Here is a 25,631-nt window from a genome sequence, read left to right on the forward strand (position 1 = left end):
AGTAGCCCCTTGAGATAATTTAAAATCCACTAGACATTCTGATATAGAATTAAGAGTATGTAGTATATTTATACATTTCCCCTCCCACTCTTACAGCAAGAAAGCACGACTGGATTGGAATACAGATGCTGCCTCCTTGATTGGAGAAGAATTGCAAGTAGACTTCCTTGATCATGTTCCACTCACAACACACAACTTTGTAAGTTGATTTTCCAATGTGTATATTTTTGTATGAAGCAGATATGAAAATGCTTTATAGATGGACTGGTGAAATAAAAATTGATATCTAAATCCCTATTATAGAAAAGAGATGTGTTATGGTTACGTTGCCCATGCAAGTCATTAAGTTTCTCCCTCACTCCAAGTTGTGTGGAAGTGTTTTGAGGAATATTCCTCTGGCAAAGATGTACTACTTTGTAGATTCTGTGACTCACAGGTATTGTCCAGAGCTACAATTAGAACATTCCAGACATAAGTAGAATTTGGTGAAGCCCCTTCCCCAAATGTTATAGCATAGGCATTGGCACTTTGTCCTCAGTTTTGCTATGCTGGCAGCAGAGAGAGAGGAATGTTTTCTTATTTTTGTCCTACACATTAGTATGGAGTGGTCCTCATTTTTATTTTTCTGATTGCCATCACACTTTTTAAATTAGTCTTCAAGATTCAGAAATATGATGTCTATGATAGATTCAGTCCAAAGCATTTGGGGATTCTAAGGCCATGTTTAAACTCAACAGTTCATGCTACAGGATGATTGTCCTCATGTACTAACTAAATACCTTTTTGTTTAGACCAGGCCGCAGGATCCAGGCCTGTTCTGTTTGGAAAGACTTTATAAAACAAGTGCTCTGAAACAGGCAGCTTCACCTTTGGCCATTTGGAAAGAGATGCCAAGGACAGAAGATAAAACTACGCAGAACAAACACTGAAGTTGCCCTGGCTTCAAACATGCTATTACTTTGTCAAGGCAACTAATTCCTTATGATATACCTCAGAGATATTCTGATATTTGGTCTAGACATTGCAGATGCATTCGAACACAATTTATTCCAGTTCAAGGTGTTGCCTTTAACTGTGGGCAACTGGCAATTAAATTACGTGCAATGCTTGGAACAAATGTAGGAACATCTTTGAGTTCGGTCACAAGGAATTACACTGGGCTTCTTCCATCACCTTAATAACAGCAAGATTTACAGAGGGATCCATTATCATACCAGCAATAATTCTGGGCTTGTTCATTTAAGTTAGTTATGCTAATTAAAGTACTTTGTGTAAACTTTATGCATACAGCTGATTTTGAAGTTAATATGTACTACTTGGCTGACTCTGTTGTGATTTGTTGTTTTGAGATCCATGGCATGTCATTCTACCCTTACTACTTCTATATCAATAGTTGGCATCTTGTAGCATGGTCTGACTTACTGTGTGTTCTTCCTTTTTGTAAAAAAGATAGAGAATTCCTCTCATAAAAGTCTTTACATCACTTGTTTAAGAGTAAATGTTCACTATTTTATACCCAATCAGGAAAGAGGCAAGCAGTATATTTCTTCATGTGTTGACAAAACTTCTTTATATCTTTCCTTCATTTTACCTCATAACTCAGGAAATCACCATGGTCACAGAAGATCAGTCAGATCTTGTCAATCCATTAAGGGATCAACAACCTTAGTTTTCAATACCTCTCCTTCTGTTGAATTTTTGGTTCTTCTCTGTGTTGAAGGTTCCAAACTCCATTTAGGAAAAGGGCAAAACTAGGCATGCCAGCCTTGGTGACTAGCAGTAGTCACTCTGGAGATTGACTTTTTACCAGCTTGAAATTTCAGACGTTTTGAAATCTTCTAGGACAGTGCTTCATAAGCTGTGTAATGTCTGAAGGAGATTAGTATCCCCCTCCCCCTCTCCCCATGTGCCAGGAAGCAGCTCTGGATTTGTACTCATTGACTACAAGTATTTCTTTTTTCCTTGGAAGCTTGCTACACACCAGTAGCCAATAGTTTCCATACTGGCACTAATTGACTGATCATCACTTTATATAGCACTGTTCTGGGACATCATCTACACATAAATCTTACAAATGTGTGTGTTTCCTGTTCTTTGTATTCCAGTTTTCCATTTTCATTGCAGGACTTTTTTTCCTGCTTCATCTGAAGAACTCAGGTCTGTCATTTTAAACCCTCACAGTGAATCCAGTGTCATTATCTTCTTATTTATCTCCTGTTTGGGCTTGCTAACCAGCTGGAGAAAAAGTTTCTTTCATATCTGCTCCTCATTGCATTCCTCTATGGGCTGTTTCCATTGTGTTGTCCCATTAGTGAAGATCACTTTTTGACTCTTGGCATCATTTTAAGTGATCTTCTTGGTGGCAATAACTTTTGTTCGTGGTTACTTACAACATTCTGTGTTCTCATTGGAGCGTTTAAAAATTCAAAATAGTTATTTGTAATAAGTAAATCCTTACAATAGTAAAATTGTGATTTTTCCCTATGTTATGTAAACATTGACTTGAATTTATGGAACTTTCTAATCTGACTATGTTAATTCAATCAAATATATAGATTGAAGTTTAGCTGGCAAATGCCATGGTAATAAAATTATTAAACTTATTTTCCAGGCACGAAAGACATTTCTAAAGCTTGCATACTGTGACATCTGTCAGAAGTTCTTGCTAAATGGATTTCGGTGTCAAACATGTGGCTATAAATTCCATGAACACTGCAGCACAAAAGTACCGACAATGTGTGTGGACTGGAGCAACATCCGGCAACTGTTGTAAGAGTTTTTAAAAAATCATAACAAAAATAACTAATTACCTGGGAGTAATTCTTCTACTGTTGAAGTACTGTTAATCTTGTAATGTGCAAAAACTTTGGCCAGCTAAACTGCATTTTCCTGCTCATTTTATATCACAGACTCATTGTTATGAACTGTTTTACTAGTAAATTTTACAGACTCATTGTTGTGAGCAATTTTTCTAGTAAAGAGCTGAGGAATCAATTCTTAGAGCTGTTTTCTCCTGCAAAAATAGCTTTAAAATTCAAATCTATCTTTGCAGAGATCCTGAATCCCTAACCTTAGCAAATGTGGACTACTGATTGTAAATATTTCAGCAAATAATATCCAAAAAAGGAGAAAGTACTTGTAGTTGTAAGTTATTGGTGCCTCTTTCTTGCCTGTATGTAATGTTTTCTTCTATTGACTGCTTTGACTACAGGTGTGAGGTTTTATCAATATATGCACATTTATTAATCAAAGACTCACCCGAATTTGAAACAAAATTAATTTCTGAACTTGTTCTTTAGTTTCTAATAACTTTCTACTCTTTCTGCATTAGTACCCATTTTTCTCCCATCCAGTGGAATTTTTCTTCCATTTTTCACTGCTTTTGAGTAATTGGTTTTTCCATCAGTACAGTTTTCTTTTAAAGTTGAAAACAAAGGAAAGGCACAAAAAGGAAAAAGGGAAAAGATTTTCTAACCATTGAATGATAGGTAGTAGATGTTAATATTTCCAACCTTTGCGCATAAATCTTGTTGCAGTGTAAAGCATGCGAGATGCAATAACCACTTTCTGCATTATGTGTAAAATTGGTGTTCTTGGCATATCTGTATGTCATTTTGCCTGAATAACTACAGTGAAAACTGTAGCATCCAGGTTAATAAAGCAGGACATGAATTAGAGCAGGGGTCCTCAAACTAAGGCCCGGGGGCCGGATACGGCCCTCACAAGGTCATTTACCCGGCCCTCGCTCAGGGTCAAACTAAGTCTGAAACAACTTGACAGCGCACAACAACAACAATAATCCTATCGTATCAGCCAAAAGCAGGCCCACACTTCCCATTGAAATACTAATACGTTTATATTTGTTAAAATTGTTCTTCATTTTAATTATTGTATTGTTCTTAAGTGTTTTTTGCACTACAAATAAGATATGTGCAGTGTGCATAGGGATTCATTCATTTTTTTCCCCCAAATTATAATCCGGCCCTCCAACAGTTTGAGGGACTGTCACCTGGCCCTCTGTTTAAAAGGTTTGAGGACCCCTGAATTAGAGGGTGTAGATACTGAATGAATGTTTTCAACTGTATTCAGTCCTCCACATTTCCTGGGAGTAAGGGTATAAAAAACCTCAGTATAAGGAAAATGCTACAAATAAAAAGTGCTGTTTTTAAAAACTGAAAGAACACCTCTTTAAAAGTTTCTAGGTTCTTCAGCACAGGATTGGGGTCAATGTCTGCTGAAAGTTTACTATAAAGTTGCACTGGAGAACTTAGAGATTCTTAGAGAGGTGTGCTTTCTAAGAAACTCTAGATTTTCCAGCATAATTCTGATTAATTACTAGTAGAAGTTGCCAATAGAGTCACATGGGAAGACTTGGAAATTCTTAAAGATGTCATTTTGATTAAATCTGTAAATAATCAAATTTGCAACAGGACAAACTGATAATTATGGAGAACTGACTGTAATGTATTGCATTCCTACTCGTTGAAAGGGAGCTGTTATCTTACCCTGATTTTGATTGCTGTCTTCTTGGGGACACACAGCTCTTTTCCCAACATAATCTGTGCAGGAGTCAGATAGAAGATATCTTGTGTTTAGTAAAATGTTTGCATTTTTAATGCTCAGCTGCATGCTTTTGGTTTCAGATTATTCCCACACTCAAATGTTGGTGAGAGTGGTATGCCGGCCCTACCTCCTTTGACAACACGGCGAATGCGGGAATCTGTGTCCCGAATACCTGTTAAGTAAGTCATACTCTAAATTTGTATTGAAATCCCTGGTGTCAAAATAAGAAGAGTTGCCCTAGAACTAGAAAAAAATCTCAATCCCTGCTTGTAAATGTTCTTTTGGAAAGAAGGAGTAGGATAGCTTTTACCAGCAAGTGAGAGCAAGAATTGGATAGAATGAAGGGAGGAAGGAATGCATTGACCCAACAGTTTGGACCCATTTGCAATATCTGGTTTACCCATTTGGCTGGTTGATTCCATAAATGACAGCTTGCCCTCTGCTGTAGCTTTGATCATGAATATAGAAATCAGATATAATGCTAATAATTGGGAGGTAGCTTGTATGATTTACTGATATTCTGGTTTGGAGACAACTGTTAAATCCTAGTTTTCTTGTTTGGATGTCTTGGAAAACTATCTCAAGAACAAGGAAACTTTTCAAAGCTAATAGAGATGGGTCACGTCGACATGTGTCTTTTTCTCAGTCTGATATGGAATAGTTTATTAGATTAGTTTCTACTTTAGAGATTCTGGGGTATCTTTTCAAATTAGCAATGATAAATGGCAATTTCCTAATGTAAACACAGAAATTTGCTAACTTTGTTTTCTGTCCTTTAGTTCTCAGCACAGATATTCTACACCTCATGCCTTCACATTCAGCCCGTCAAATCCTTCTCCTGAATGCTCCCTTTCTCAGAGACAGAGATCCACATCAACCCCAAATGTCCATATGGTCAGCACTACTATGCCAGTGGATAATCGGATAATTGAGGTATTCCTGCTCCTTAGTGTTTTGCCAGGTTTTTAAAAGAGAATTTTAATTGGAAATATGTCTTTCAGTTCTTTTTGCAAGTCGTGATGGTTGTTTCTTCATTTTTAATTTCTCCAAACCTTAATTTAGAGGAGCAGAAATTAGCTCTTTTGTTCTCTTAGGTGTCTGACTTTTCCATTTGCCAAATCACAGTTCTTGGTTGTTGTCCAAATTGGCACATCGGTTTGTTACTGATGTATTGTTTTGGAAGTCTGGAGAACAAGGTGCTGGCAGCTATTGGAGACAAATTTAGTGACATCTCATTCTTTTGACTTATCAATCTGTACAAACTTATTAATAATATTTCCTTATAAGTGGGCTTCAAAATAAAATGTTCTGCACTACAACTGCCTTCAAAAGCTGAGTGAATAAAAAAGTCCTAAAAACAGTTTTATAGCGAGTTATGTAATACTGAATACATTCTTCTTTTTATGTTCATGATCCAAGAGGTTTAAATTTATGTGCAGTTTTTTTTTCTGTTGATGATATGTATGTAAGGCTTTTATTTTTATCATGCTTTTAGTTTTCTATTATTGCCAGTATCAGATACCAAGGTGATACATGGCCAATATGAGTCTTAAAAGCTATTTTATTAGATTAAGTGAAAGTTAAAATTAAGTAAAATATCCAGAAGTCAAGGTTACACTTCATTAGAAAGAGAGTCTTCAGGCTTGTAGAAGTACATGTATTGGATGTAGTGGTGGTTATGCTCAGTCACATAACATTTTTATTGATTTCTCTCAAATGCCTTAATTTTGGATCACTTGGCATTCAGATGTGAACTGAGCTCTTTGCCATTCTGGGCTAACACTCCATCTCTCCAGTGTCATTAGAAATGTGGGAGGCCTGGAGATGCTTTTTCTACTTCTGCTTTCTTTTTCACAAACTGGTGGGCCTTCCTTGAGGTATCAGGATGTGTGAGAACTAGTAATTAATGTACAGTAGATTAAAAAAGAAAGAGGCAGACCAAATATGATACAAAGGTGATTCCACACTTTGTAAGAGCAGTGAAGTTTTAAAGGGCTTGCAGAGTTTTGAAATTTGATACTATGGCTGAGTTTTGAAATAAAAATGCTGATAATTGTAGGATTGTAAGCTGCACTTACTTGAGAATACTAGTATGCCATCAAAGTGTGGAGAAAATAAAATTTATATATTTCAAAAAAAAAAAAAAAAGATCCATTCCTTTTGACGATAATGTTCGCTATAGTTTCCTGACTTAGCTGGCTAGCTTTCTTCACTTCGCAAAATCTCTTGCAGCTGAAATTTTTACAAAGGGAGGACTCATTTGCTATCAGCACAGAATTCAACAAGTTGATTGTGGTTGTACATTTGAAAGTTTGAGACCAACTTAGAAGAGTGAAGAGCTGAGCAAATGACGTATTTTCTGGCTTAGTGTAGTTCTTGTTTTTTTCCCATTGATAGCAGAAGAAATTGTAAAAATATGTCAAATACATGTAAATTTGTGTAATACAAGTTTATTTCTATGATAAAATAACAAGTTTATTGTTGTGTGGAATAAACAATTCTTAAAACTTGGTGTGAAGGAGGCACTAAGCCAATGGCCACTCAGGATGGCTGGGAAGGAAAGGGGCAGGAGGACAGGATGCATCAAAAGGCAGAGGCATTGTTTCAAAAGGCAGTGTTTCAAGTTTTGAGCTGGTAGAGACAGGATTTCGGTTTGAGGAAGAAGACAGAATGACTTTTAGGGAACTAAAAGAAATAGAGCATTACAGGGTGAGATATTGTTTACTGTGTTTAACAAATTTGTTAAACACAGTAAACAATATCACAGTAAACAATATTGCTGCTGTTTTAAAACTGTCTATGGCTTGCTATCAGTCCTGAAATAGAGTCAGGACATGCACACTAAAACTAAAGAACACAGTCACACGTCCAGATTTAAGGGGTCATTTTCTTGCCCAGCAACCCAATCCAGCAGATGAATAATTGGGCATGTTGAGTAGCAGGATTTCTAGGGCTTGGGGACCAGCATGGATAGAAGGATCTATCACACTTGATAGACTTGATATAGAACTCTGATTTTTCTTTTTAGCACTAGAGAAAACATAGCTTTGTTTATATTAAGTCTGTAATCATTTACTTTCTCCTTCCAATCCCAGTTTTGGTTTCTTTTATGGTCAGATAAAATAAGTTAACTGTTTTTCTCTCCCTCCGAAAGCTTGTTAGCACATGAGTCTAGGATGATACACTGTCCCCAGATTCTTCTCTTGTCTCATATTTATAGGGGTTAGTGTTCAGAATCCTGTTCCTAGATCTTGAAGGATTTTCCCCCTTGTGTGGTCTTCAAGTTAATCATAACTTACAGTGGCCCTATCCTAGGGTTTTCTTTGCAAGATTTAGTCAGAGTGTGTCTTGCTCAAGGTTACTTAGTGGATTTCCATAGCTCAATGGAGATTTAAATACAGTCTCCCAGTTTTAGTCCAAGATTCAAATTGTTATACAAGACAGATCTTTTCTCATAGATCTGTATTAATTACCAATACATTTTATAGTAGAATTTAAATACTCTACAGCCTTGGGAACATAGGGGATTTTTAAAAATAAAAAACCCTTGCTTGGAGAATGTTTAATGATTGATGCAGTGTTTGCCTGCCTACTTCTGTATGGTTGGGCATTCTTGCATCAATTACAAAACTCCTAGATAACATACCCTTAATTAATGTGTTAACTCTTAACTCTTTCTATCGAATTGTCTTCTTTGCTACTTTCATTCTAGCAGCTGGAAACTATTTTTACTACTCCTTCTGTTCTCTTCTTATTTCTCATTGCTTTGAACTAGAATAACAGCCTGAATGCTTCTCCCAGGTCCTGGTGCAGACGGTTCTGTTTAAGGGGAAGAGTAGGTATTGTCTGGATGCCTTTGCTTTCTTTAGTTAACAGGATTGCTAAAACAGTTGGTGAGATTAGTGTAAGTTAACACAAACCATATCTTAACAATTTCATTTAGAAATAACAATGTGGCATGTCGGCTTGATCTTAATACTAAAACTGGAGTTGGTGATATCAAGTAGTCTCATAGTCTCAAATTGGACTATGTCAGAGTAAAATCCATACATTCTAGAGTAGTGGTGTCAAACTTAGAATCATAAAATCAAAGAGTTGGAAGAGACCTCATGGGCCATCCAGTCCAACCCCTTGCCAAGAAGCAGGAATATTGCATTCAAATCACCCCTGACAAATGGCCATCCAGCCTCTGCTTAAAAGCTTCCAAAGAAGGAGCCTCCACCACACTCCGGGGCAGAGAGTTCCACTGCTGAACGGCTCTCACAGTCAGGAAGTTCTTCCTAATGTTCAAATGGAATCTCCTCTCTTGTAGTTTGAAGCCATTGTTCCGCGTCCTAGTCTCCAAGGAAGCAGAAAACAAGCTTGCTCCCTCCTCCCTGTGGCTTCCTCTCACATATTTATACATGGCTATCATATCTCCTCTCAGCCTTCTCTTCTTCAGGCTAAACATGCCCAGTTCCCTAAGCCGCTCCTCATAGGGCTTGTTCTCCAGACCCTTGATCATTTTAGTCGCTCTCCTCTGGACACATTCCAGCTTGTCAATATCTCTCTTGAATTGTGGTGCTCTCTTGAACTTGTGGTCATCCAGGTGTTTTGGACTGGCTATTGGACAAGCTGGCTATGGCTTCTGGGAGTTTGCAGCCTGAAACATCTGGAGGGCTACATGTTTGATACCTCGGTTCCAAGAGCATTTGTCTCAAACCTTGGTCCTCTTGATCTGTCGGACCTCAGCTTCCAGCAGCCCCAGCCAGGCTGGCCAACAGAGAGAAAGTCTGTACAGTTAAGAACCTTCCCTCCCAACTGTGTATCAAAGAAGGAAGATGGTCAAAATGCTACCTCCAGGGTACACGTGGCTCAGTGTTGTTTTTGTGGCCCTCAAAGCTTCCCAGAGATTAATTTCTTTCTGTTTGTAAAACATGAAGTGAACAAAAATCATTCCCCAAGCCTAAAAAGGGGGAGGGGAGGGGAGTAGTGCATATGTCACTGCACCACCCCCAAGTTTGGATTATTTGTTGGGGGGGGGGGTGGGCAGAGTGTTCCCTGAAGGTCTTCTGGGGAATTAGTGCGGCCCTCAACTCTCTGGCAGTTGCTTACTCTTGATGTATACAGCAGTAATTTGCCTTATTTTAAGTATAGCAACCTGAATGCATTTTCCCCTGTAACATTAGTTTGGGGGGGGGGGGGTCCAGCCATGCTGAATACATTGTGTACACCAGTAGTTTCCCAGATTTCTTCTCATGTTTCCTTCATAAAGCTGATTTTAAAGGTTACAGATCCCTATATGCACAGAATATTATATAGTTCAAGTATAAGCAAGCAAAAGATGCAGTCATCATAACCTTCTTTTTAATGTGTGAAAGTATTTTTGCTGGTACCATTCTTGGACTCCTGAAACGGATGTCAGTTCTTCTTCTCCAAATGCATCTCCTTAGAACAAAAGGGAATGTGTAATTGTCATAGTGCTATCCTTCTATATCTGGTTCTTCTGCAGTATCTCATCCTCCTAAATGTTTTATGTGGTGTGATCAGTTTGAACCCTCATTGACTTCAATTGTACTGATCATACTTATATTCCGCTTTTCCTCCAAAGTTCCCAGGATTAGACCTCTTTAACTTCAATAGAAGAACAGCATCACTTGCCTTCAAGCCATCCTCTCGGCTTGTTTTGACCTTGGCCTATGTTACATGTTGAACATGTGTCTTTCTGTCAGTTATCCAGACTGAATGGTATTAAACAGATAGGATAACATACAAATGTGCTTTTTGTCAGAGCTGTGCATGTTTACATAGAGTAGCATGTGTGGCATGAAGTGAGAGAAGAAACCAGCTCAGCTTGCAGCAGCAGTATAATGCAAGCAATGTGGATCTCCACTCATTTGAAACTTACTACAGATTCAGATTCTTCTTATGTTTAAAAAAGTAATCTTCCCAATTGAAAATTCATTTGCTAAATGTAGGATATGTAAGATACATGTTATTAATAGTTGGTTTGACAACATAGATATCATAATTGTGATAATGGCAATGTGTTATGGACTTCAGCTTTAATGCTGCTTTAAAACTCTCAAAAACTTAATTGGACCTCATATTTAAAACTTTGAAAGCTGAGCATACTTTAAGTCTGTAAACAAACACTGGGATTGTATGTGTTTAAATAACATACCCTATCCCAAAATGGTTTGGTATGAAGAGTCAAAAGCTGCTGAGTCAGTTTCTCATTAGAGAAATGTTCTGGTCCATCTCTTTGTCATAGCCCATTTGCTAAAGTACTGACAATCTTTTTCTTTGTTTCAGGATGCCATACGTAGTCACAGTGAATCTGGTGAGTGTTATACTGAAATATTTAGATACACCATTTCTTACTGAATTGATGTTTTTATATGTGCACGTGTTTTATTGTATTTTATTTTGTGCTCATGCTTATGTTTTGTTTTTAGGCACTTTGTGCTGTCTGTAAGCCGGCCTGAGGCCCTTTGGGGAGAAGGTGGTGGGATATAAGAGGAGGAGTAGTAGTAGTTATTATTATTATTACTATTATTATCATCTGGATGTAAGTTTCATGTCATTTACCCCATGTATGTGCCACTTGTCCAAGAGCTTTATAATATTACTAAGCATCTATTTCTTTTCTTCTTAATTAAATGTAGCATCACCACCAGCTGTATCTGGTAGCCCCAACAATACAAGTCCAACAGGGTGGTCTCAGTCTAAAACACCAGTCCCTGCTCAAAGAGAGAGAGCCTCCGGATCTAATGCACAAGAGAAAAAAATTGTAAGCATCTAAACATTTATTTTGAACCATCACTTGAAAGGAGCTACAATGTAGGCTTTTAGCATGAACAGTGCTTCTAACTCGATATGTGACTGATTTGTTTACTGTTTGGAAACATGTTTCTGTTCCTTGTACTTAGTGAATTTTTGCCATAGATAAGCAGAATGTGTACTTCTGTAATAAGCTAAGCACTTCCACCATTATTACTTTGCTTGATTGGCATTCTGAATCTAAAAATGAATTGTTTTTTAATTCATTCATTTAATCTTATTTATATCTCAAATTTCTTCCAATATGGGGCCCAGCATCTGTGTAACCTTCTCTTCGTAATCTCTGAAACAACCTCATGCTTTCTGACTTTTTGCTAGGGATGGGAAAAAAATAATTGTTTTTGCATCTGGGAGATGTTGCAAGAAGAAAGGTGCTTCCCCTTTAGTTTTTGTATATTTGGGAGGCTTACAGAGCATGTTGAGGAAATAAAATGTACACAAGATAGTAAATAGCTAAAAAGTAATTGACTAAAATGTGCAGAAAATACTTTAGCATGGTGGATGAAAAGCATAGGTGGTGTATAAATAAGCATAGTTGGAGTTAGAAAAGTAATATGCTGGAATTCTGTGCAAAAATCTATATTCAGGACTAGAACTGTTGGTTGGGTTGATAAAAAACAACAGTGATTTTTTTTTTTTAGATTCCTACTTTATTTGGATTCTTACTTTATTTAGATATAGCTGGATCAGCACTTTTCTAACTTGGAATGGACATAAAATAAAATATAAATGGAAATATGTAGGAACCTGACTATTATGATGAAGCAAAATATTCCTCGACACAGAACTAGCCAACTATAGCCAACTATACAACAGACTTTTCAGCTCTAAAATGGCGATTCAGTCCTTCTACTCAACTTAGGTCTACACTATAACTTTAACCAAGGCAGTTTGTGAGACCTGCTCCCTCCATGTTCCATTTTCTCTTTTGTGGCCCTTGAGGACAAGAAGAGCAGCCAGGTGATGCTCCATTATGCCTTGGCCCAGCATTCCAAATTCCCTCCCACGCTGCCATTTTCTTTTCCTCATTTTTCATTTAGATTGTAAGCCTAAATGCAAAGGATTGTCAAATTAATGATTTGTAAGCTTTCCTGGGAACCATTTTGGTTAAAGGATGGGTATAGATGCTGTAAACAAGCAAACAATATATTGAAGATTCAATCTAGGTTGAGTGTATCCAAACCAGACATATCTGGATAGATGCAGGCTTTAATATAAGCCTATAAAAACTCAGTTTCTGCTATGTTTGTATTATAAACACCTGCTTGCTTTTCAGAGACCTCGTGGGCAGAGAGATTCAAGTTATTATTGGGAAATAGAAGCAAGTGAAGTTATGCTTTCTTCCAGGGTAGGATCAGGTTCTTTTGGAACAGTTTACAAGGGCAAGTGGCATGGTAAGTATCAAGTATTTCTGCCATGATTGTTCCAAAATGCTAGCATTTATTTGAATATTACTGTGACAAAATTTAGGTCCATGTGTCAGCTTTATATCCTATATACAGAAATGATTTTCCAAAGAATTGTTCAGTGTTTTTCTCCAAATCAGTTGTTTCACTATTCAATGTTGAATTGCTTCATAAGAGTCTTGAAGTCACGTTAAAGCTGCACTTGCCACATTACATCTGCATTTCTTCCCAGCCTTGATGCTGACGAGATGGTTGGGCTCACCATAATACTGTTGCAGTATCTCTACACTGACATTTGGAGCTTCTGAGCTAGAATGAAGACTGGCTGCTCATTGCACTTGCCAGAACTGGTGCCACTTTAGCAGAACTGAAAGATAAAGTTTTTGAAGCCTGTTTACATTACCATTTTTGCATCAAATTAGAATTCAAAATATATTTTGCATTATTCAAATAACAGAAAAGTGTCCTTTACTGGAAAGAATTTTGGTATTTGAGCCTTTGAAGGCTGGAAATATTTCCAGGAACACTATGTTTAAAACAGTGGCTACAGTTCAAAGAGCTACTTAGCTGCCTCCATGTGGTTTTTTTTTACTTCGTTATCTATGGGAAGTTTTACTTTTTCCATAGAAACGTCTCCTGGGTCATAGCACAAAATGGGTTTTATCAAAGCTTTGTTGTGTGATATAGAGTGAAGATTGCTGTTTATTTAACACCAAAGTGGTTCTGTCCTAGTGTCATAGAGGTACATAAGCTTCAGATAATAACTTTTTTTCCATGGGGAGATTATGTATACTATTTTCATAGGTGTTGCTCCAAACACTGAGGAGGAGAAGAAAGGAGGAACAAATCCTCTATCCCCAGTTTTACTACCCTGTGTATATAAGCATCAGAGCCTATACTTCCGAAAGTTTGCAGATTTTTTTTACGTTGGCCAATCTCTGCACTGTTGATAATTATCAGAAAACTGGATCCATGAGGAATCTATAATGCAGAATACATCTAGGTATTCTAAACTAAGTCTTGTCTATAGATCTACTTGAGACACCGAGGACTAAGACTAGATGTATTCTCCACGTAATATGAATTACTGAGTCTGTGGTGCTTTACTCTGCATCATTTGTACACACATACTTGTGTTTTGTATGTGAGGATATTGCAAGATTATCGGCACCATCTTGGTTGATGCTTAATTATACCTACAGGAGATGTAGCTGTAAAGATCTTGAAGGTTGTAGATCCAACTCCAGAACAATTTCAAGCCTTCCGAAATGAAGTGGCTGTTTTAAGGTAAACCAAACCTGTGCCTTTCAGTATACATCTAGTAATTTTATTTAAAATACAGTGATTTTTATTGCACTGGGGGAGAATCCACAATAGAATTATGCTAAGAATGCTCCTGCTGATAGAAAAAAAAGGTCACTGCCTCATCTGTCAACTCAAATGTTTCAGAGGGCTCTCCATTTTTCTGGAACCTGAGTGTGAGGGAGTTGCCTCCCAGTTCCAAAGAACAAAAGACCACTGCTATTAGAAGAAGCCCTTCCATTCCTTGGAGGCTTGACATCCAAACTTGTGTTTGTTGCGGCATTCCTTACTATTGTGAAGATAGTAAACTCAAACATCTGTATGGTTCTGATTATGGAAGACAAAAATTGACTGCATCTTAGATGATAATTGTGTCTATAACACTATGTAACAATCTTTTTCCTGTTCCTGGTTTGAAAGTGTTATTCCTGTTTAATTGTGCGGTACTTACTCTGAAAGTAGCTGTTATACTCCAGAAACTTCATTTTTGTGGCTGCTACAAACTATGTTGAATTGGTTGAGACTCAATGAGATATTAATTGAAAACTATAGCAAAATGTGCTGCAGGGTGTCCTGGAAAACAAAGTTTTTGCAGTTTAATGAATGTTTTCCATGTTTTTATGATAGAAGCAATCAGGAAATGACATTTATAACCCAAGAACAAAAATCGTGCTACATAGTGTAATCACTACTGGTTAATCCTCCATGTTAATTAGCTATTTTGCAATTGTTCTTCATTTTCTATCATTTTCCTGGTTCATAGTTACCAAAACAATGGATTTAAAGGTCTTTAGGTAGTCAATTCAAAATGTTAATTCTTCTTTGTTTCTACTAGGAAAACCCGGCATGTTAATATTTTGCTCTTCATGGGTTATATGACGAAAGATAATCTGGCCATAGTCACTCAGTGGTGTGAAGGAAGCAGTCTATATAAACACCTGCATGTCCAGGAGACCAAGTTTCAGATGTTGCAGCGTATTGATATTGCGAGGCAGACGGCACAAGGAATGGAGTGAGTAGCAGAAGTTGCTGCTTCCAAAATGATGGAAATGTAGCCGTGAAAGTGGTGTTGAGAGCTCCAAATTAGAGAAATCGTTGTAAAGGAAATTAGATTGTATTTGTGTCCAGGAATACTTTTTGCTTATCAAACATGAAGCAGCAATATTTGGGGCAAATTTCCATAGAAAGTTGGAAACTATAGATATACAAACAGACTTGTCTGCTTCTGTATGATTAAAATATTTCATCTCTTGCTAGAACATTAATTTAATTTAAACATGAAATATGATTTTGCATAATTTATAAAATTATAATAGGCTTTTGTGTGACTAAAGAGGTTCCTCTGTAACTTGTTTTTTTGTATTTCAAACACATTCAGAATTACAGTTACTGAATTCTCTTTACAGCTACTTGCATGCGAAGAATATAATACACAGAGACATGAAATCAAATAGTATCCTTTCCTTATTTGGTGGAATTTCATTTTCCAATGTTCAATTGTTTAGTATTGAAAAGAAATTTGGTATTTAAATTTTGATGTGGAAATTATGTGAAATTTAGACTTCAAGTTATAGAACAATTCACAAATACCTCTGTATTGGTTATAATTTTGTTTTGGAAACTGCTGATACTTTCAAGATCTCTAAATTTAAGGCATACAACTTAACTTTCAATGACAATCACATAATGTATGGACTGTTGAAAGCTGTCATCTGTGCTGTTGGTCTGTACTGATATTCTTGTTTATTTCTGACAGACTCTGTGTATCCACATTTTCATAGAAATGTAAATACAGTAACATCACAATAACCATAATACATAAACTTGCATGCATTCCAATATAATTTGGAAAATTTAACAATTGTGTAAAATGTTTTTAAACATTGTATAAAACATATTAGTCCATCAGCAATATCTGATATCAGTAAGGTCAATATTAGGCTCATGTTAAATAATCAATTCACCAGTTCATATTAATGGATCCAACAGTAGATGCCCCATCTAAATCAAAAAGAACCAGCAGCAGAAAGAGAATGGATAGAGGGCTGCTGGGCTTTTTGTTGATAACTCCATGAAGAAAGTGGGGGCTTTATGGTCCCTTTGAAAGCTCTACTTTTTCCCCAGTTGTGTTCTCTGCCCTCTGTGAGGCAATTGTCACACTTTAGGGGAGGAACTAGACTAGCCATGCAAAGTTCTTTTTTCCAAAATGAAGAAAAGTCCTGAAATGTGCTTAAAAAGGATTAAGAGGCCACTAAAAACAGGAAATTGGCTCCGCAGTCACTAAAGGACACAAGCCCCCCCCCCCCCCCCAAATCAAAATATTGTGAGGGGGCAGTAGTGTGGCTTCAGCTCTTCTAAGTCAAGGGAAATAGTTGCTTAGCTCTATCATAAGTAGAGGAAGAAAACAATGAGAATAAGCAGACTACCTTATGGCAAGTCTCACAGAATGGAGGCACTCATAATACCATTCTCTTTGGAGGGGTAACAAAAATGAAAGTTATAGGTTATGTTCTTCTCATAAATACTGGATATTTTATAAAATACATAAAATACTTGATTCACATAAATAATAAATAATATGGGCAAACTTCTGTGCTTAATGTCAAGAGGATAGTGTTTCTTGACTCCAACAATGGCTAGCATGTGTTCCTTAACAACTTCATAGATATATTTCTTCATGAAGACCGCACAGTGAAGATAGGGGATTTTGGTTTAGCGACAGTCAAATCCAGATGGAGTGGTTCACAGCAGGTGGAACAGCCTACCGGATCTGTTCTCTGGATGGTAAGGTGTTTTATGTGTGCAAATAGAAAGATAGCTGGGATGGATGTTTAAAACAGGTAAAATTAATAGGGCAGTGATCTGACATTGATGATGTTAGTATTTTTAACAAGCAGCTTGGTTTAAAATAGTTTTCTTGTTTTTTATCACATTTAATCACCAAGAACCAGGACATTTAATAAAGCAAAACTGAGGAATATGCAGGCTTTGTGCTGCTTGAATCCTGTTCTGTAACAATTCCCCGAATTTTGGAGAGCAGGAGTGTTCTTGCCCTTAAATGGCCAATGCTAATTTTCAGCCTTTTCAGAGGCACTGCTAGTTACTTTGCTGCAATTGAAAAACTTCTCCCCCCTTCCCCAACCTTTTAACGATCTAGAAAACGTTTTTAAAGGAGGGAGTGACTGACACTTACTAGCCCAGGGATCCTCAAACTTTTTAAATAGAGGGCCAGTTCATGGTCCTTCACACTGTTGTGGAGCTGGACTATAGTTTGGAAAAAAATTAATTCCCAAGCGCACTGCACGTATCTTATTTGTAGTGCAAAAAACATGAAGTGTTTAAAATGAAGAACATTTTAACCAACATAAATTTACAAGTATTTCAATGGGACGTGTGGGTCTGCTTTTGGCTGATGAGATAGCCAAGTTAATTAGGAATGTTGTTGTTAAGTCCTTTCAAGTCCATGTGGGTCTCTTCCAATTCTATTATTCTATGATTCTAAGTTGTTTCAGACTTAGGGCAACTCTAAATCTAAAATTTAGGACAGAGGGCAGGTAAATTACCTTGGAGGGCCACATCTGGCCCACAGGCCTTAGTTTGGGGGTTAGTACTAGCCAATTCCTGAGGAAAAAGTCCTAGTTGGGCTTGGGATAGATGTGAGCTGCAAAATGACCCTCAAATGCAATCAAACTACAGGAATGGCCTTCTAGGTCTGCATCTCTGACTCCAGTCAGAAGAGGCAGGGGAAAGGGTTCTGCTTCTGAGCTAACCACAGATTCTTGTCACATTGAAATGCAGAAAATTTTATCTAACTGATTAGCTGAAATAACATAGTCAAACGTCTGCCGTCTTCGGTGTTTACTTACACATGGATTCTGAAACAGCCCATGCATGATTTAAGAACTTTCTAGAGTTGGGCTGGAATTTTGATGGCTTCCCCACCCTTATCATAAGCACAAGGAGGTGTGGCTGTTTCACAGTTCCTTTCAGTAATCATGACAGTAGCAGCATCACAAGGGACTTTCTTTTTGTTACCTTAACCTCATTTAGTTAATACCCATCCCAATTTGTTAGTTCTGTATACTTTTTAAAATACACATTACACTGGTGTTCATATGTTCTTTGGTTCACCTTTACCTAATCTGTAGTTGCCTTTTTGGTGGGCCTGTGGTTTGAAAGCCCACTGACTTATGGAGACCCTTCTTCCATTCAGTAGGGAGTCACTTCCTTTTGATTCAAGGGTTGAACCTGCTGTAAGCACATAAGGACAATTTTTGCCCCCAAAATCTACAACACACTCAATCAACCACAATAAAGATCACTTCTGGTTTGGATTTCTATTGTATTCATATAGTTTGGGGTGGGGTGGAGTGCTGGGAAGTAACTGACCTTCTTCGAGTGACAATTCAATGCTTTTGGTTAATTCAAGATGGAGAAAGGAAGAACTGGCACATTTGTCTGTATTTTCTTCTGGAGAAGATTTCAAAAAAATCTTGAGAGGATGTGTCCCACAGAACAATCTTTCCTCGCCCTTTGCCTGAGCTGGTTACCGCATTCTTTTCAGATCACATTGTGAAGCCCTGTTATATATTTCTGTGGTCTAGATGGAATGCACAATTTGTTCTTTGTTGTTGTTTTTTATTATTAAGGCACCAGAAGTTATCCGAATGCAGGACAGCAATCCATTCAGTTTCCAGTCAGATGTCTACTCATATGGAATAGTGTTATATGAATTGATGACAGGAGAGCTACCCTATTCCCATATTAACAATAGAGACCAGGTGAGAAATGTATGTCTGTTGTTAATACATTGTATTTTTAAAAATAAAACTTATTGTCATTATTTCACAATTTCCTCAACCGTGTAGTTGAGATAAGAACTATGGAATTCCAGTTCTTTCTACCTGTGATGAAGATGACAAACCTTAGAAGTAGATTGTGTGTGCTTGATGGACAATGCATCTTGAGTTAAAGCTTTTGCACATGATAAATAAATATTTGTAGATGCAGTATCTGTTAGCAACAGGCTGCTTTAAAATAGCAGTTCAACCCCATGTAGTTAAGCATAATCCAGATTTTGGCCCCCAAGCCAGATAGTTAATGCTTGCATTTTCTAGGACAGTAGTTCTGTGGTTGATCCACAAAGAATTGAAGAAATGTTTCAAGTTTTAAAATGCAAAAATCTTTGCCAGTGATAGACATCACTTATATAGAGCTTCATTACAAGGGATGAAACGATCACAAAGTTATGAAAATACCTTTTTGATACCAAAAAAGGGGAGGGGCTCAGCACTTGCATCCTTTGGAACCCAGTGAGAACATAGAAGTAACTGATGCTGAATGACTGAAAGAAAACGCCTGACATTTCTTAATACCATATATACAGTCAGAAGTTGTCTTCGTAGATGCACTAATCTTTAGTGTTGTCCACATTGTGCCACCACATTCTTGAAACGTCTTCTGTGACTGTCAAGAATGTTCTTGAAGAAATTCATGTATAATGTTGGCAGGAAGAGAGAGTTGGAATTAGTGTGAGTGAACATTGAGGTGGACTTCAGAATGACAGTTGTGGATTATTAAAATTATTGAAAAAGGTGGAACTGTGGTATCATTGCACATTGAACAAAAACTATGAGGTTTCCAGACTTCACAAATTTTCTTGGTTCCACAAATAAAGAGGTGCTTCAATATGACATAGCACTTATAGCACAAGATTTGAAAGATTTGCAGTGTCGTTTCCATAGTTTTCTGTATCTGGCAGAAGCAGAAACTAGATTAGAGATCCATTTTCAATTAATGTGTATGAACTGGGGCAGAGGTCACAGCACAAGAGGAAGACAAGCTCATAGAAATGTCCATGGATGGTGCTATAAATTTGCAATTTGAGGAACAATCCCTTCCAAATTTCTTTCCTCAGAAGCAGTTTTTCCAGAATTATCAAAGTGAACTGTGAAAATGTTGATGCTTTTCATAACATATTTATGGGGAAAAATCATTCTCTGGTGTCATCACAATCTGAACTCAGAATACAAGTTTCAGACATTAAACCTGATACTGTCAGATTTGTATGGGAAATGCCGTAATTGCCTTTTCATTAATTAATGAACATCATCAGTAGTATTAGACCATGGTTCTGTGTTCAGGTGTTATTATCGTTGTTGTTGTCATTTTAAATATTTATAAAATAACTCCACAAAAATATTATAATAGGACAATGTGGACTTAGCCACTTCTCATTTCTCTCCAGATTTAAAGACCCTTGATGAACAACTTTAAATACTGATGCGCTTTAGGTTTTGAAATCTTGAGCTACCTTTTGGTGGTCCACAGCTTTCTAGCTATATCTTCCCAGAATGCTTATGAATTCAGTCCTTTCCTGTCATCATTCTGTCTTAAAATTCATCTAAGCAGAGACAAGGAGCAGTTTATGCTGGACAAGCCCTTGTTACATCAAATGAATGGGCCATGCTTAAATGAAATTCACATAAATTATGAGGACATGCTAAAGTAAAACGCAGAGATTTTAACTAATCTATTAGCTAGGGCTCTTAGCGCCAGCAGCAGTTATACTTGTCTGACAAATATGGCAATTCCCTCTGATAAGCGTGCTACACACCAACTTGATGTGGTTGTGGGCATAGATTATCTTTGTAACGGCATCATGTTCTGTGCCTTTCTCATCTCACAAGTTAGTGAAAGCACAGGATAGAGTGACAGCCAAACTATCTTGCTTTCCACTTTCTCCTGATAGGAGTAGAAATGGTGGTGGGAGCTTCTTGGCTGTTTCTTTGTAATAACACTCCTTAATGGTGGTGAGCTTTCTCAAGGCTTGCTTGGTGATGGAGCTCTTGAGTCCCTCTGCTGTGAATCAACTGCACCTGAAATGTTTCCTATCAGCTTTTTTTGTGGGAAAGTTAGGAAATGTGACTTGCTTTGCTTTTGAGGAGAAACATTCGCCTCCGTGAAAGTGCTAGGAGAAATGAAGCCCGCAACCCTTATTTTTGATTTGGCTAAGGAGAGAAATCAAAACTTACAGATCTCCAAATTTTAGTCTTATCCAGAAAGGGAGTTAATACATTTTTACTGTTAAGTGTTGGGATCAGCCTCCAGATCAATGGCAGCTTTCTTTGAAAGGAGGAAGAGGCTTCAGCAGATTATATCACATTATGTACTGACTCCTGAACTGGTTCAGTTTAGACAAACATTTTGTTTGTTTTGTTTTTCTCTTTGATTTGTGGGGATGATCTGAGAAATAGAAAACATTGTTTCCTATATTTTCCCTTCTGTTTTAGAATACCCAGCTGTCTCAATTGGCAGTGGCCAACTTTAGACAGGTCCAATAACTCGCATCTACTTTCTTGCCTAAATGTTACATTCTGGTTGGGTCTAAAAACTATTGGGAAGCAACACCTGGGTGCACAGGCTCAGTTTCAGTTTATGTTGACAGGATACAATTGCACATGATTTAATTTGTACTAAACCAGATAAAAAATGGCCTATTTGTCACAATGCAGATCCATTCCCAGTCTGCAGGAGACTTCCATCTGCCAAGCTGCTTCCATGTGCGTATCTTCCTTCCTGAACCAGGGTGAATCTGGGAACTTACTTTGCTGTTTGGCAGTAACAGAAATGGCCTTTAAGAAATTGTCTTCTACCAAGTCAGTGGTCTAATTTTTATGCTATAGCAGCTCTCAAGAATATCAGATAATTTTTCTCACCCTAGAGAAAGGTAGCTCTTTCTGAACGTGCTCTATTTGGAAATACCAGGGATTGAATCTGGAATTTTTCTATGGTTCTTTCCCAGAAAAAATACAACAACAAACAAACATGGAACTGTTCTATGTATTTCAATGAGAATAGTGTATAGGTTTATGTCAAAGCCATTTTAGCATATTCAAATAGTATTTGATTTCCTCCTTCCTCTCTTATCTTCCCTCCAGATATTGTTTTCCATTGCATTGCTGTTCAGTTTACTAAAGCTCTCTCTCCCCCCCCCCCCCCCCCGTTTCCTAGATTATTTTCATGGTTGGCCGTGGGTATGCATCACCAGACCTCAGTAAACTATACAAGAACTGTCCCAAAGCTATGAAGAGACTGGTTGCAGATTGTGTGAAGAAAGTTAGGGAAGAAAGGCCGCTTTTCCCACAGGTAAATTCAGTATTTTTAAAGCCTTTAGACAAATACTACCCCAGCTGTAAACTCCTACTTCCTCACCTTTGTCTGGTTTCTTGAAATAGTATGCAAGACACATGAGAATAAAGGATGCCTTTGAAGGGCAGTATTTTGTAATGTATAGTATAAAGCATTTCTTTCATTGCCACAATTAGCAAACATACAGTAGAAGACCACATCTAAAACTATTTTTTTTAAAACTTATTATAAATGATCTAAGGTAGCATTTTCTTCCTTCACTTTGCCTTTTCATAATGTGGTGAGGTTTAATATAATGTAATGTGTTTGTGATAATTTTGATATATTTGATCTGTGATGTTAGTACAGCCTTTAAATGTTTCTGTAGAAGGAAATTGCTAACACATCTGGTGCATTATCTGTCACCGGCTAAAACTAAGTCTCTATCACAGGCATGGGCAAACTTTTGCCCTCCAGATGTTTTGGACTTTAACTTCCACAATTCCTAATACAGGCCAGGCTGTTATGAATTGTGGGAGCTGAAGTCAAAAAACCTGGACGCTCAAAGTTTGCCCATTCCTGCTCTATTTGCTCACATTTATGTGTGTGACACTTACACATTCCATTCCTCCCCGTCCCCTTGTCCCTGTTTAAATTTTAAGATCCTTAGGATCTATGATCTTAATCCAGCAACACATGAGTGATACAATATGAGTGTGACAGACTTTTTTCCTTTACCCATTGCAGCTTCAATGGACCTAAAAAGAGGTCCTGAATGCGTGCCTAACTTCTGGATCAAGTTTTTTGGGGGCACACAGAGGGCTGCAATGGGAAGAGGAGGTCATTGACCACTCAGTCCAAAGATGCAATAATTTCTATCAGTGAATGGCTGTCCATCTTTTCCTGTCCCAGATTTAGGCCAAAAATCTTTGATGTTGCTTCATAACATGCTAATTATACTTGTGTATTGACATAGATTATATTTAAGATGGCAAGTGGTTCTGGATTTGGAATTATTAAAATGGTATTACTTTCCCCTTCCTCTCCTGTCTTCCTCAATCCCACCAGATACTGTCTTCCATAGAATTGCTGCAACATTCTTTACCCAAAATCAACCGAAGTGCTTCCGAACCTTCTCTGCACCGTGCAACCCACACACAGGACATCAATGCATGCACATTGACATCCACCAAGCTGCCTATTTTTTAGGAGATCCTTCTGTGTTGTCCACTGCTCTCCCCAAGAACAGTTACAGCAATTGAGCTTTGAATGCTCCGGTCTGCAACGGGATTATAAATCTAACATGGGATTCACCTAGATATCGGTTTTAAGAATGAGCTGCTATGAATTTCTACCACAAGAATCCTACAGGGACAAAGCTCCATGTTGCCTTTTTCTACAGTGTATCAATCTGAACGAGGTAACAGACTGTATGCAAGAAGTTCTATTGCTATTTTTTATAGATGCACTTGAGCCTTATTTTTCCCCACATGCAAAAAATAATCCCAGAAGAAAGAAACAAAAAAGAAAGGATTATTACTTTGGCTGGTTTCAACTCTATTGCCTTCTGCTGAATGAACTGTTATTTTTCTATAGCAACAATAATGGCTTCGCATTTGAGAGAAGTAAATGCAAGACGGTGCTGTTCCTCTGGTCTCCTAAGACATTTGTGCCATCCAGGCTAGAGGTCATCTGTAAAGAGAACTTAAGGGAAGTGGGTAATGCAAGTTGTGGAAACTTTCTCCTACTAAGCATTTCTCAAGATGACTTTTAACATTGGTGTTTTAAGTTTAACCAACACAGATAGTTTTGCACATAGGAAGAAAACACTCATTTTATAATGAGAACTATATTCTGACTAGTACTGCTCAGCAAAGGAAGCTAGCACAATCCTGCTACAATCATCTTAAGAGTAACATAAGAAGCTTGTTGGGTACTTTGGACTTGTTTCTTCCGGCGCCTGTGTGAGAAAAAGAGGAAAATAACTGTCAATATATTTCTGCAAAAAGCAGCCTTTAGCTGCTTTTTTTTTCCTCAGGAGAAAAAAAAAGTTTGTTTTTTTCCTCCTGAGATGCACTATAAAGAAATTTGGCATATACAGGTTTTCCTGATGCTGATTTGGGTTTTAATTTTGTTTTTATTGCTCTTAAGAGAAAGCATTTATTGTAAACCCAGGTTCTTCCGATTATCTTATTTTAATAAAATAAATTAAATTCCAGCTTACCATTCTATTGTGTACATTTGGAATGCATGAGTCTGCCATAATATCCTTGTTTAAAAACCCAATTTTAACCATTATGCAAGTGTAACAGGAAAAAGAAGGAAATAATGAAGCACTTACCTATGTAACATTGTGTTGGGAAATAGTGTGCTCACAGAGCCATTTTCTCTGTATTGCTGCACATAATAGGTTGCAGGCAGTCTTGGTCTCAGTGGAGGTCTAATGAATAACAAGACCGCAATCTCAATTGAATTTCACTGAATTTTTCCTCGCAGTGATTCTTCATGTGAATCATTTATTCATTTTGAGAGGAAGGATTTTTTTCAAACATGTCTAATTTTTAGACATAATGAATTGTCCCTCAGATTGCACCTGTGAAACACTTTGTATGATTGGGTGAGAAAGAGTCAATATTTCTAATTCTTACTCTGTAATGCTGGTATCTAAACCTTCTGTAAAGAGTAAAAATAGAATTCTTAACTTCCAAAAGTTTTGTTTACATAACGGTATTTTAAGGCTATGTTTTGAAGATAAATGGTATATCAAATGTAATGGTTTAACTGGTGTGGGAATCTGGAATCACTTGGATTGCCCTATCTTGTATTCTGTTTCATATTATCCTCTCTATTTATTTGGTCCTCTACTGATTCCTCTCTGCTGATGCCTTTTCTAGGGGAAAAAGGAGAAATACAAATCCTGAAAGCACCAGAAAATAGTATTTTTTTTCTTAATACAGTAGATAACTTTCTCCACACCATGTTTTGCTCCCAAAGAGATTTTAATATATGCCTTTCAAGTAGGGATATCAGTGGGAAGGCATAGCATAATACCCTGAGCCCACTGTAGTCAGAGCATTGGAGGCCAGAGCTCCCCTTATTCAAAACCTTGACATAAACCTTGTAGCTTGTTCTTCTCTGATGAAGCAACTGGATCCATTCAAGAGATGCCAGATCTTTGAATCACTTTGTGAAAAACAACAGAATTGAGACTCCATTCTCCTGGATTGTTCTCTGCTCAGCCATTTCACCTAAAGTTAAATTGGCCCTGTAGATATTTGGCCTTTGGTGAACTGAGGTAAGACTTCCTACAGGTAAAACTAATGTGGCCTTCCTCATTATGGACCGAGACCAAGTCCATCCTTTTTGGTTTATGAGAGCTTTTACTGAGATGTTTTTCATCCTGACAAA

The 25,631-nt window shown here is 37.4% G+C and overlaps 1 protein-coding gene across 13 annotated transcripts in view; it reads left to right on the forward strand.

Moving 5' to 3' along the window:
* The window catches only part of RAF1 (Raf-1 proto-oncogene, serine/threonine kinase), a 98,879-nt gene extending 74,438 nt beyond the window's left edge, over positions 1 to 24,441 (forward strand). For 5 of the 13 annotated variants that reach the window (XM_060765950.2, XM_060765952.2, XM_067463564.1 and 2 more), the window contains 16 exons: positions 97 to 199; positions 2,612 to 2,769; positions 4,644 to 4,742; positions 5,343 to 5,496; positions 8,339 to 8,398; positions 10,858 to 10,885; positions 11,211 to 11,335; positions 12,662 to 12,779; positions 13,994 to 14,078; positions 14,929 to 15,105; positions 15,500 to 15,546; positions 16,759 to 16,877; positions 18,743 to 18,883; positions 21,608 to 21,655; positions 22,107 to 22,241; positions 23,292 to 24,441. In XM_060765950.2, the coding sequence (XP_060621933.1) occupies positions 97 to 199; positions 2,612 to 2,769; positions 4,644 to 4,742; positions 5,343 to 5,496; positions 8,339 to 8,398; positions 10,858 to 10,885; positions 11,211 to 11,335; positions 12,662 to 12,779; positions 13,994 to 14,078; positions 14,929 to 15,105; positions 15,500 to 15,546; positions 16,759 to 16,877; positions 18,743 to 18,883; positions 21,608 to 21,655; positions 22,107 to 22,241; positions 23,292 to 23,432 (1,738 nt within the window). In that variant the 3' untranslated portion in view covers positions 23,433 to 24,441. The remainder of the gene's footprint in view (positions 1 to 96; positions 200 to 2,611; positions 2,770 to 4,643; positions 4,743 to 5,342; positions 5,497 to 8,338; positions 8,399 to 10,857; positions 10,886 to 11,210; positions 11,336 to 12,661; positions 12,780 to 13,993; positions 14,079 to 14,928; positions 15,106 to 15,499; positions 15,547 to 16,758; positions 16,878 to 18,742; positions 18,884 to 21,607; positions 21,656 to 22,106; positions 22,242 to 23,291) is intronic. The other 8 variants (XM_067463568.1, XM_067463572.1, XM_067463571.1 and 5 more) reach the window with 6 other exon arrangements.
* Positions 24,442 to 25,631: the final 1,190 nt, after the last annotated feature.

This window comes from Anolis sagrei, chromosome 2, assembly GCF_037176765.1.
Source record: "Anolis sagrei isolate rAnoSag1 chromosome 2, rAnoSag1.mat, whole genome shotgun sequence".
NCBI classification, from domain to species: domain Eukaryota; kingdom Metazoa; phylum Chordata; class Lepidosauria; order Squamata; family Dactyloidae; genus Anolis; species Anolis sagrei.